Source organism: Danio rerio, chromosome 5 (assembly GCF_049306965.1).
Source record: "Danio rerio strain Tuebingen ecotype United States chromosome 5, GRCz12tu, whole genome shotgun sequence".
Classification (NCBI taxonomy): domain Eukaryota; kingdom Metazoa; phylum Chordata; class Actinopteri; order Cypriniformes; family Danionidae; genus Danio; species Danio rerio.
Window position 1 is genome coordinate 71,973,042 of NC_133180.1, and position 13,710 is coordinate 71,986,751.

Here is a 13,710-nt window from a genome sequence, read left to right on the forward strand (position 1 = left end):
TGGCTAGAAGATTTCAGAAGAACTAAAACAACATTTGAGATATTTAGCAATGTTGTTGGTCAACTGGTTTGTCCATTATTGCCGTATCATTGTACCTATAATCCAAATCACATGGCTTTTGTTTTGATGTACATACTGGGATTTATTCGGTAAATGTGTTTCCATGGCATACCCAATTGAATATCCGTTGTTGTTTGACATTTACAACCTTAATTGCATTATTATATGTTTGGGAATGTACAGAACAGTAGTTTATTTGATCTCTTATCCTCTCTGTGAGCGATACCTGTAATCAGAGTGAAAGTTCCTAGTCGTTAAATCGAGGCGTTGTATTGGATGTTATTAGATTGGTATTTCTGGAATGATGATGGCTCTCCTGCTAATACTTTTGCTTTTGATATTCTTAACATATCACAAAACCATTTAATGAACTGAAAATGGATTCTTTTTAGGGATGGGATGGTTCACATAGGGCTGGGAAAATATGGGCAAAAAATCATATCTCTGTATTTTTAGGAGGACCAGCGCAGTCATCCCTCCCTAGTCAAAAGTGACATTTTGTGTCTGCCGGTGTGTTTACTTGCGGGAGTTCCATTGGCATTTTTTTCCGCACGTCAATTTTGACCAATCAAAAAGCAGTTTAGGAAATGCGTTCAATAACATCTGGCCAATGAGTGATGTGGGTTTTGTCACATGACTGTATTTTGGTTCTTTTCAACTAATTCAGACCAAAGCAATCAGTGTGGTTTGGAAGGGACCCAAAACCGGCAGAAAATGCTGAAAATTTGTCATCCTTGGTCCGGACCAACTGAACCGAACCACAGATGTGAAAGCACCCTTAGTCTTTTTGTCATTTTGGAAATTGTTTGTTTTTATTGAGATATTGTTTAAAATGTTACTTTTCGAAGGGGGTGTACTCATTTATGCTGAGAGCACTATATTTATTTTTTATACATTTATAGTATAATATTTTAACTCATTTAAATTAATATTTTGATTTATTTAACGTTAGTATCTCGTACACTACATGGTTGAGTGTGTAAGGGCTAAGTTTATAGTATGTCATTTGGGATGCAACTTTTGTCTCTCAGTTTTTGGTAAACCCCCAAAAACTGAAAATATCATCTGTTTGTATTAGTAGATCATCTTGGCCACATCTTCCTTTCTAAATGCATTGAGTTGCCGCTATGTTGTCGGCTTGTTCAATAATTGTCCTAATAAGATTTTCTGTTTACCGTTTGTAGCTGCCCTTTGGTTTCCATGAACGAGACAGAGAGTTTCTGACGGGTGCTTGATTCTTTATTATGCTCAAGACGAGAGCCATTAAACTTTCGTTGCGTAGCACCGTGAAACTACACAAAGAAACAACAAAAATCAATAAAAACAACTCGTATACAGAATAATATGACAAATAAAGATATAATGTACAGAGCGACATATGAAAGTGAAACAATGAAGTATATGAAGACAGTTTGAGCTCACGATTAACATATACATACAAATGAACTCATGTGGCTTAAATATTAACTTCACATACCTCGCTCCGCTTTCCCAAAGGGTTCTATTAAATAAATTGTGCAGGATTAAGCCTCCTTTTTCCATAAAACGCACAGCAACGTGTCTTCTCTTCGCTCACGCTAGCATGATTAACCTATTAGGCCCCGTTTACACTAGTGCGTTTTAGTTTTAAAACGGCGTTTTAGAATGAAAACGATGCGCGTCCACACTCGCGTTTTACCCAGCATTTCTGAACTGCCCTCCGTCCACACCAAAACGCTAAAAACGCACATCACGTGACCACACAAGCACACTTTGGCAAGCGCTGCAGCCCATCTACCCAGATGAGAGCTGTGCTAGTCGGACTTCTCATCAAGCATCTCCCGTTGGATCTAATCTCACTATATTTATTAAACGTGATATTTCATTCATCTTGTTGTCTTTATCTTACGACATATTCCCTGACTTTGGGCATTGGAATCTATTACTTGTTCTCAGGTAACGTGTTTTGGCTGAGCGCAAAGATAAGTTAATGATTAATGTAAGCACGTAGCCTACATTCTGTATATTGACTGATCGCTTGCCTTTATTTCCTATAATGTGTAAACTTATTGTATGTTATACTTTTATAATGGCCATTATCGATTATTAAAACTGATATTTAGCAAAAGAAAGGGTATGTTTCGTATTTTCACTGAAATTGAAAGGAGACAGTTGTTATCGGCTCCGTTTTGTTATAAATATCCACACTGTGAAGATGATGCTCATTATGCAGCACGACGCCTCAACATTTCTGCATTAAAATGAAAATAGGCAGTTCCTTAAATCATGTTGACATTTTATTGTTGAGAAAGTGAAACAACTTAGCCAGGGTGATGTAAATGAAGTTATAAAGTACACTGTTCCCTTTGAAGATTGACGCGTGTCCTCGGTATAGTCTGTTTTCCATATCAAACTGAGAAGAGACTGCAGCCTTGATCAAACTTGCGAAGTCTGAACTTACACGGAGAAGATGCAGGACTGAACTGTGTGTGTTAGGCTACTTAATATTGAGGAGCAGCCCCAATCAGAGAGGCGAATGTCTGCAGCCCCGCCTCCGTTTTCAGATGTCTCCGTTTTCCATCATCCACACTGAGACGGAGCAGCAGCGTTTCAGAATGAAAACGGCCTCTCCTGCGGTTTCGAAACGCTCCGTTTTCGACGCTAGAGGACTCCGGTGTAGTGTGGACGGATGGCGTAACTGTAGCAAAACTTATGCGTTTTCAAACTAAAACGCATTAGTGTAAACGGGGCCTTAGTCACCTAGGCTACCGAAACACGTGACATGCTCTGATGCTCTAAAATTATTTAAAGGGATTTAATGATTTAGTGGTCACTTACACCGTTGGATTAATAATCTGTCATCCATTGATTTACTGGTATTCTCTTCCTCTATCAGGTGAATGTTGCTGCTCTATTTCTCATCTCTTGAGTCTCTGTGATGGACATGGAGACAGCTGTCTGTGAGCCTCATTACCAGAATGGTGACGTCCACCACGAGGATCCTTGTCCAAAGCAGCCCACCGTTCTCAAGATCCACCTGTACCATAGCAGCCGGAGCGACGCCGACTGCAGCCCGATCTGTTACCCGCCTGGAGAGTACATCACAGAGCAGCTCATCATCCACGCTGCCAAGGAGAGCGGTCAGTCACGCATGATAGAAAATGCAGAATTCGTAGACAAGAATTACAGTCAAGCCAAATATTATTCTGGCTACTTCATTTCTGTTTATTCGCTAGAGTGGTTATAAAATATAACAATGGCTGTATCCGAAATTGCTCCCTATACCCTTAAAAAGTGCATATACAGGGGTTGGACAATGAAACTGAAAGGCTATGAAGGTTTAATTAGCAGAGTAATAGCACAGTTTTGCTTAAAATATTGCAATGCACACAACGTTATGGGTGAAATATAGGATGAGCAATACACACAGCAATACTGGTAAAAGAGTGGCTTGATGAACCTAAAAGTGAACATTTCGCATGGCCTGCACAGTCACCTGAACCTAACATTATTGAGCCACTAAGGCCCCGTTTACACTGCCAGTTAAATGTGACCCAATTCTGATTTTTTGCTGATATGTGACACAGATCGGATCTGTTCTATGACCGTGTAAGCAGGAAAAAAACGCATGCATTGGGATATTCAGAGATCGGTTTCAGGCCTCCTTCATATGTGGAAATAAATCAGATATAGATCGGATATGTGATAATGCGACTGTCATGTAAACAGGCAGATCAGATCTATTGAGGCATTCCGTTCTTTACATCATTAAACTTGCAGCAATGTGGTGCTTCTCCACAGTTTAATGACAGTAAGAAGAGCGTGTGTTGAGATGCCGATGCGGTAAACAACATCAGAGGAAACACCGAGGAGGAAAGTGGTCAGTCGCCACAATTTGCTCCCACCAGACCTGAGATCTCTCTCCTACCCACAAATTCCTCTGAATGGTGGAGGACATCATAAAGCATATAAACCATAAGCGCAAGCTGCGATGACGGCCCTTTTCCACCTCCGCCTAAAAATCATTTTAAAGTTGGGCGAACTTCATGTTGTAATGTTTGCTTTTTGTCGCTATTAATACACGCACTGCGGGCTACACATAGAATAACTTTATTCTCTCCAACACCAGTCCGCACACACAGGCAAAGCTTCACACACACACACACACACATCAGGGCCATACCATTACATAAACTGCGTGGGGGTAAATCTGGACTAAACCATTCACTGCTTATACTACACTTTGCATATTTCGCAGAGCTAAAAACAAGACCATTTCTTCCATCGTGGCTAGTGTGGCACAGATGCTAGAACTGGCCTTTATGCATGCGCGACATCGTAAATTGTCTGGAAAGTGTAAACGCATGAATTGGATATGGGTCAAAATTAAAACAATGTGTAAACAGACAGGCAAACAAATCAGATATAGGTAACAAATCGGAATTGGGCATCAAGACCTGACAGTGTAAATGGGGCCTTAGGTGTTTTGGAGGAGCGAGTCAGGAAAGGTTTTTCTCCACCAGCAACATGTAGTGACTGGGCCACTAATTGATGGTGTATTAGCCGTGAAAGGAGGCCCTAAACTATACTGAGGGCCTACTCGCACTATGCCATCCGTACCGTGCCCTGGCCCGTTTCCCAAATCGTTTGAGAAGTGCGAGTGCGCTGAATCGGGCTCAAGCACGGTTCACTTGGCCGACCCTGGCCCGGTTGGATGAGGTGTGCCTGAGCGCGGTTCACTTGGGCTTTGGCACGGTACTCTTGTGTGTGAGTGCAAAACGCGACAAAGCCCGAAACTGAAAGCGAGACGTGACTTTTAAGGGGCTGTTTCATATACATTTATTAATCATTCTTACTGTTCAGTGAACGCAAACTGCCGTCGTTTATTAAAGACGAGAACTCACAGCACGACAGCTGCGCGGCTTCAGCAGACCTCCTCATTCCTGCAGCACGAGAGCTTTATGATTGTTTATGAGCGCCAAAAGTGGCGGATCTGTTCGGCGAAATATCTGACTGCGTGTCACCGCATCCCTAAGGACTGTTTGGCGAAATATTTGACTGCATGAAATAACTAGAGAAATAACTAGAGAAATCTCCACTGTGCTGCTGAGTGAGAGAGCGCTTCTCACTGAACAGCGCAGCAGCGACGACGTAAGCGTGCCGAGGCCCATTTGTGGTGTGAGTGCGGGCCGTCGAGGGAGACAGGAGGGGGGACAAGCGTGCTTTGGCCCGGTTCGAGGCAACTGTACCTAGTGTGAGTACGGCCTAATAAACTATTGTGGTCTAAAACCAGGCGTTTCATTGTGCAATCCATATATATAACATTTTGCATGGCCTGCACAGTCACCAGATCCGAATATTATTGAGCCACTTAGGTGTTTTGGAGGAGTGAGTCAGGAAAGGTTTTCCTCCACCAGTAACATGTAATGACCTGGCCACTATTCTGCAAAAAGAATGGCTTTAAATCCCTCCGGCCACTGTGCAGGACTTGTAACTGACATTCCCAATAATAATTAATGCTGTATTGGCCCTAAAAGGGGGTCCTAAACTATACTAATGAACTATTGTGTGGTGGTCTAAAACCAGGCGTTTCATTGTGCAATCCATATAATTCTTTTATTTTTTTTTTTAAGGGATTAGCCATTTATAGGTGGCTGTTCTTAAGTGCAAATAATCAATCCCACAATGCACCATAAAAATGAGTGTACTCGTAACCCATAAATATGCTGCATTCCAGTCCAATTTTCTATGCTCTTCATAATTCATCCGAGGAATGGATTAACCAGCACAAACAAAACTGCATCTCTTCCAGTGTAGTCTGCGCTCTAATTCACTTGTTTTCATTCACTTTTTCAAGTGGACTAATGTAGGGAACAGTGAATGAGGGGAATAGGAAAAGTGCTTTCGGATCAAGCGATTTCTGTTTAAGCATCACCCAGGTTCTTTTCTATAAATTCCTTCTATGGCATTTATAGCAAAGGAGACGTGACTATCTAAAGGAGACGTGACTGTGAAAAACGTTCCGCGTCGAGACTATTTATCAGTCGCTTGGTGTCTGCTTTGGTTTTTGTGCACCGAGTGCCCTGTCCACTGTGAAATGTCATTTCATTCATATTGTGACGCTCACTGCTGTATATTAAACACAAATTGTGTCGGCACACATTTTTCCATTTAAGTTTGACCGGAAATAGGGCTTGTTACTGAAAACATGTCACTCTCTGCATGGTTAGAGCACAGCACTAAAATATATTTTCCCCCAAATAAGGTTGGTATATTTTTAGGGCTAGATTTTAATTACATAAATAAAAAAAAATCTTACAAAGCCCAAACTTATAAATTAGAATATGTATTTGATGTTTGTTTGTTTGTTTGTTTGAATAGCTTTTTTTTTTCAATATTTTAACTATATTCTTCATATCTTAAGTTTGAAATCTTTTATATTTGGTCTTTTTTTTTCTTTATAGCTGTAACTTATATTTCTATATCTAAAATTGTCTGTTTTTTACGTATTATACTCTATAATTTAGATTCTTATTGATAATATTTATTTTAAGGTAACGTGGTTTAATAAGCATATTGGACTGTGTATGTGACATAAAATTTGAATTTAATATTTATAGGTTAAAGATGAGTTTTATTTTCAAATATCAAGACAATAAAAGTGTAAAACAGCTTTTTTTATCTGCACAAAAACATAATTACTATTATACATTTTTGAGTGTAACATTACTTGTATACCAAATCTTGTCAGGCATATTTAGAATAACAAATCATTTATTTACATATTGAAATATTTTTTTCATCAAGTACCACCTCAGAAAAAAAATTGTCTCTGAAAGTACCACCATAATGACAAGGCAAATTAATTCCTATATTTATGAATATTTATTATTGTTGGCCACTTTAAACATTATAAATAATTTAAACATTAACACTGTACTGTGCTTATAGGTAAATAAAATAAAATAAAAAAAATCATTTAATATGTGCTTTTAAAAGTTAATTAAAAATGGTAGATTACTGTTCTCAAAGTAAAAAGAAAACTGCTGTACTTAAATGTAAAGTATTAACAAATAGTAACCTATTCATCAAAACCTGCAAATGTTGCTTGGACCTCATAAATATAGGCTACATGTCATCATATTTAAACCATTTTTAGATAAATTTTGAAATATGTTGCATGACATTTTGTCATATATCTTTGAAATCTAAACATTAACTTTATATTTTAAAATAAATTATTTGGAATAACTTTAATTAGATCAGCTTACCGCTCGTCCTTTACAGTACGTGTGTCAAAAGTGAGTGATCATATGCATAAACGTGCAGAATTTCCATCATTTGAGATCTCATCTTAAGTGGAGTTTGTGTTAGCCACACACAAACTTACTTTTAATTAGGCTATATTCTAGCTCTAAGCTTCGAGTAGGGGCAAAGTTGCTTGAGTCTATGTTCTGTGTCATGCGACATTTGAATCACATCCTGATCAATTAGCCTAAATCTGAGGTAACAAATTAATCGAAAGCCACGCTGCTTTACAAAACAAATAACGAAAACACGCATTATTTTACATGACAAAGAACAGACATTTAACCGATGATGCAGCATGGGGAGATTCCTGAGTTTGCAGTAACTAAGATGCCAGCACAACAGCACTGGTGTGCAAAAGCGCTTCTGTAGCGTGTATCTGCTCCGCAAGTGCCATGCGCCTCTTTTTCTGGCTCTGCACCAAAGCGGTTTGATTTTTAGCATCTGATGATGTGATGAAGCAAAGTCAACATTCTAAGCACACAGATGTGATTGTATGCTTCAGGGAACAGCCGTTGCTGATCAAACCCGTGTAATCGTTCGCCTTAAAGGGTTAAAAGTGTTTTTTTTTTTTTTCCATTATTCAGTATTTCTCCATGTACCACAGTTTGAGAACCACTGTTATTGACTACTTAATCACAGTGCACACTATATATTTTATCACACGATCCTTCAAACCACTAGGTTTAACCCAAGTTTATAATTAATTAAAATGTCATCAAAATCAGTATGAAAACATTTGAATGAGTATTTGGAATTTTATTCCATATTCTAACAATTATTTAAAACATTAAATCAGACACTCTACTTGGAATAACCATGCTCTATGTATATAAAATCCCTTATTTAGTTTGATGGGGACAGCAAATATGGACATCTTGTTTTTAAACCATATGCAAACATTCCCACGATAATCGTATTTCTTTGTGCCGGAAATATATGCCAAGTGTGAACAGTCAAATCAATATAACTGCCATCTTTAAGCCTGGTTTATACTTCTGCGTCAAGTGACCGGCGTAACCCAGGGCGCATGCAACGCGTGTAGCTTTGCATTTATACTTCTGGGTGCTGTCTCTGTTGGTCTGCATTAACACTTTCAAAACGCTTGTTGGCAGTGAGGTGTTAATGTGTCTCTGTGTCGAGTTTCTTCGCTGGTGTTTTGTTCTTTCTGAACGCTTCCTGCATGTACAAGTGGCTCAAACTTTTCATTTTGAGGCAGGAACCGGCGGACTCCACACTTGTTAACAATCGCTCCATCGGGTTTGCACCACTCGCGTGGCTCACGGTTCCGCCCAGACTCGTCAGCGATACCAAGCCGACCAATCACAAAGTTTGCGCTACGCCATAGCATATGCGTGCGCTTGCGTGCGCAGCTGTTAAAAAGCTTTGAAGGAAGTCTGAAGAAAAAAAAAACTGACATCTTGAAATGCCATCATACATCTGTCACCAATACCTATCTGGAGACGAGCTGATGGCTCCTGGGCTGATGTTTATCTTCATTCAACAGTAAACACAGGTGGACTGACAGGATCTTACATTATATAAGGCATCAATACTGAACTTGATTGATGTGAGAATCTCCAACCTGCCCCCAATAACGAACTGTTTACACAATACTCTCAGCAAGTATGATGACAAAAGAAAATACAACTTTTCCTCATAAGTACAAAACAATGATGACAATAGGTATATAGGGGTGACAATAAATAGCTAGGCGACTTATCAAAATGAAAGAGAAAACTTATTTTCCCTATAACGGTTAACTTGATTTTTTTTTTAGTTCCTGTTAATACTTCCCTTTTAAAAACATATGTGGCAATAAAAATATATATAATCTAGTTCCAAATGAGGAACAATATATATAGAACTGAAAAGTTACATTCTTTGGTTTAAAAAAGAACAACCAACACATTCTCTATAAAGAATTCTATAGGAAACGAGTCTCCTGGTTTTTTGTTGTGAAATTAACAATTTGGTGCCGTGATCCGGATAGAGACTGAAATTACAAATTTCCAACAATTTGGTGCCATGACCCGGATAGAGACTGAAATTACAAATGTCCAACAATTTGGTGCCATGACCCGGATAGAGACTGAAATTACAAATGTCCAACAATTTGGTGCCGTGACCCGGACAGAGACTGAAATTACAAATTTCCAACAATTTGGTGCTGTGACCCGGATAGAGACTGAAATTACACATTTCCAACAATTTGGTGCTGTGACCCGAATGGAGATTAAATTACAAATTTCCAACAATTTGATGCCATGACCCAGGTAGAGACTGAAATCACACATTTCCAACAGTTTGGTGCCATGACCCGGAGAAAGAGTGAAATTACAAATTTCCAACAATTTGGTGCCATGACCCGGATAAACTGAAACCACAAATTTCCAACAATGTGGTGCCATGACCCGGATAGAGACTGAAATCAAATTTCCAACAATTTGGTGCCGTGACCTGTATAGAGACTGAAATCACAATTTTCCAACACATACAAACTACTGCGTGTGGACAGATGTCATATGTATATATGTGTATGTATTTAAAATAGTTGGCATGAATTGTTGCTTTTTGTGTTTGCAGGAGTGTCACCAGTATACTGCAGCCTCTTTGGGCTCTACAAAGAAGATGAAGCCGTCTGGTTATCACCCAATCACGTCCTCCATTTAGATGAAACCGCCAATGAGAGTTTGCTATTTAGAATAAGGTAATGCACTTTCACTTAAAGCAATAGGAATAGTGTACACATTTTGCATTTACTCGCCTTGAAGAGTTTCTTTGTTTTTTTTAAAGGGACAGTTTACCCAACAAATAGTTTTTTCTCACCCTTGTGGTTTTAAAACTATATGAGTTTTTTTATCCTGTTCAACACAAAAGAAGTATTTTGAAGAATGCTGAAAACCCGTAATCATTGACTTGCATAGTTGGAAAAACACATAATATGGAGGTCAATAGTTACAGGTTTCCAGCTTTACTCGAGGTATCTTCTTGTGTTTAACGTAAAAAAAAAAAAAGTCAAATAGGTTTTAAACAGTGAAGGGTAAGTCGGTGATGACAAAAGTAAAATTTTGAATCTCTTTAACACAAAAGAAGATATTTTGAAGAATGTTGGAAACATAACCATCGACTTTCATAGTAGAGCAAGTCAGTAGCTGTGTGTCCATCCATCTGTTTTTATCCCAATATTCATTCATTTTCCTTCGGCTTAGTCCCTTTATTTATCAGGGGTCGCCACAGCGGAATGAACTGCCAACTATTCCAGCGTATTTTTTATAATTTACGTTGGTAATCAATTTGTGTTGGCACAACCTGAAGGCATTATGAAGAACACAGCCACTAATTTTGTATTTCCTGTCAGGTACTATTTTCCTGGCTGGTACAGTTGCGGGACGTCCCGGGCGTACCGCTATGGAGTGACTAAGGGATCCGAGAGCCCGGTCCTAGACGACTATGTAATGTCTTACCTCTTTGCTCAGGTGAGAAATGATTTTTAATCTGTGCTGTCTGTGCTGTCAGTGGATACAGAATCACCATAGCAACTGTGCATTACAGTTACGCCTCACTTGGCCTGAAATGTGAGCATATCTTGCGTAATTGACCACATCCATATATAATTGAATTGCAGTTTGGCCTATATTATCTTCTTCAGAGAACACATAGTGTTGGTTTTTGTGTTTTCCAGTGTGGAAATGGGAATTATAGCACTGGATATCTACATGGATAAAAGCCCCTATTTACTAAATCAGTGATAAATAAAGGAAACTCATGCTAGCCGCTGTCTGACTCTACTGAGTGGGTTTGTTTTTGTGGCGCCGGTTTGTCTTCCAACGACAGCGTGGTATGCGATGACTGTCACAGAGGTGTTGTTTTTTTTTTCTATTTGTAACTTCCATAGTGTATTTTGATTAAAATTGTAGTCCGTTTTGTTTAAATGAAATAAAAATAAAATGCTTAACAGCACTCTGATAAATCACTGGCATGTGTGATTACTAGGGGTGTAACGGATAACGGTTGATCTGTGATTTGTACGGATCAAAACCATCGATTCGGAACACGCGTGACCCATGGATTTAATACATATTTTCACTTATAGATTAATTCTAAATTTGTAACTATCACATTGATAGCATTTAGGTGTTTCAGTAAATATGATGATGATGATAATAGAAGAAGTGCTGGGTTTCATTAAAGGTGTTTTCTGTCGCTACTTATTTAGCCTGTATTAATGCATTCAATGTAAGCTGCACGATCAATAATTAAAAGATCAGGCTCTCAACACCCACGCAACATAAATTATAAATGATGGGGATTTGCATATGTTTATTAATCTACGAATCGCTACATTCAAATATGAAAACGCAAAAATCAAGAATGATATTGAGTCTTTTTAGTTATGAAGTTACAAAGTCATATAACTCCGAAGTACTGGGATAAGTTTACAGTTTAGATAAAACCGCTCATGTTTATGGTGAAGATTAAAATCACAGTCATATGCATTTAACGACGCTCAAACATAAAAGTTGTAGGCAGCAATTACATAATTTAACCAATCGGCGGAGACAAACAGCCATAAAAATGTCACTGAATTATTCTTCAATAATGATCATCTAGCAATAAAACAAGAAGATTTATTAGTGAGTAACTAAATAAATTTAGCGTTATCAGCAGCGGTAGTAACTGAATTTTTTTTACAGTACTGAATGTTTTACGATTTAGTTTTATTGAGCTGATTATTTCTTTATTTTATTTTTAGTAGGTTCTCAGTTGTTTGTTGAAACCAAAAGTTTCTCAGAGTACTGTTTTTGTAATTAATGGAAAGTAAATTACATTTGTCTCCTCCCCTTTTTGGCTGATCCGAAAAATAATCTGATCTGTAACCAAAAAAACATAATGTGATCCGAATTGAGCGATTTGTGATCCATTACACCACTAGCCATTAGTGGTTATAAACTGAGTTAGCAATTGCTAATAAACTGTTCAATTTCAGATTAAAAATATGTATAGTACTTTTTAGAAAAGGACCAGAAGTTCTGTATTTTTGGAGAGGGGTGCATGAATACCTTTTAAAGATACTGCATACTTTCGCCCAAAGCTTAAACATACTTGGTGACACCTGTTCCTTAAGTAGGCCGATTACACTGAACATGCTTTTACTTTCAAAAACGCAAGGTGAAACACACTTTCTTTTTTGTTGACAAGAAAAGAAAGAAGCGCGGTGCGCTTTAAGTCCCTAGGCAATAGAGATGCAGCTAAAATGACACCCGAATTCGCGGCTTCAAAATAATCATACAATTGTCATATAGTTTTAATCTGATATATGTATCTGCACCCGATTGTCACTTTAATAATTTAATTCTTTGTTTTGGGCATGATGATAGGTCACCGTGGATATTAAAAGCAGATTCAATGAGCTATAGTCTGTTCATCTCTGATAGTGAAACAATACGTTATTTGTAAACGTTTTTAAATGAACATTTATTTATAAAAACAAAAGTTTGTTTTTAGACAACATTTTCTTCATTTTCAAATAGATACAGAAAGTAAAAATAAGACATTTAGCTTTTACAGATACAGGAACAAGATAACAAAAAGGTGGCACTTCAGCCTAAATGACAGCTCTGTTATGTTTACTTGGCCTTTTTCTTCGCACTGTGCAAAAACAGAACAGCATCTACTGTGCCTGGATTTGGGTGATTCTGCCTCGTCTCCTAAATGCGGCCAGCTGCACTGAATGAGCATTTGCTCGCACCGCTTGTTGTAGGAATGAACAAGATTCTCCTCGCAAGGTGCTGTAGACGTGGAAATAAGTGATCTCGTTTCTCCCAGAACGATAGCAGATTTTCCTCTGATGACTCCTCTCAAACTGTTGGAACTTTGAACCGTAGGCTACTCTTGCACTTCATCCATTATTTTGGCCATCTCATCTTCCCATTCTGCAAAGCCCACTCTCTGCTTTTTGGCTGGTCCACTGCCATGTCCCGCTACATCCACCCACAACCCACACGCAATTAATCATTTTGTATTTTTTTTATTACCTGGCCCGACCGACCTGCGGATTATCTGCAGCGCCCGCGGATATAACCGCCATCCGCGCAATACTAGGCAACAAATGAATCAGCTGTGTATTGTGCGTGAGTGTTGCTGTTGATTATTGTTATAAGTATAATATTTAATAATCTTGTGATATTAATGATGTTTAAATTTGTTAAGTCAAACAGCGGATGACTTGAAACAGTGGCCGCTAGCAAAGACTATAAAATACACAAGACATGTCACTCGTATAGTTTTGAATGGGGTAAAAGTGTAACGATTAATAGGGTGAATGAAGCCCCGCCTACTAGTATAGGAGCCAATTATCGA

General features: G+C 38.4%; 1 protein-coding gene across 3 annotated transcripts in view; it reads left to right on the forward strand.

The window, feature by feature from the left end:
- Positions 1-13,710, forward strand: part of jak2b (Janus kinase 2b) — a 78,031-nt gene that overhangs the window by 15,893 nt on the left and 48,428 nt on the right. For 2 of the 3 annotated variants that reach the window (XR_012405736.1, NM_131087.1), the window contains 3 exon segments: positions 2,936-3,179; positions 9,934-10,057; positions 10,709-10,826. Coding sequence is in view for 2 of the 3 variants with exons in the window: in NM_131087.1 (NP_571162.1) it covers positions 2,978-3,179; positions 9,934-10,057; positions 10,709-10,826 (444 nt within the window). In the remaining variant the exon portion in view is untranslated. 3 annotated transcript variants of the gene reach the window in all.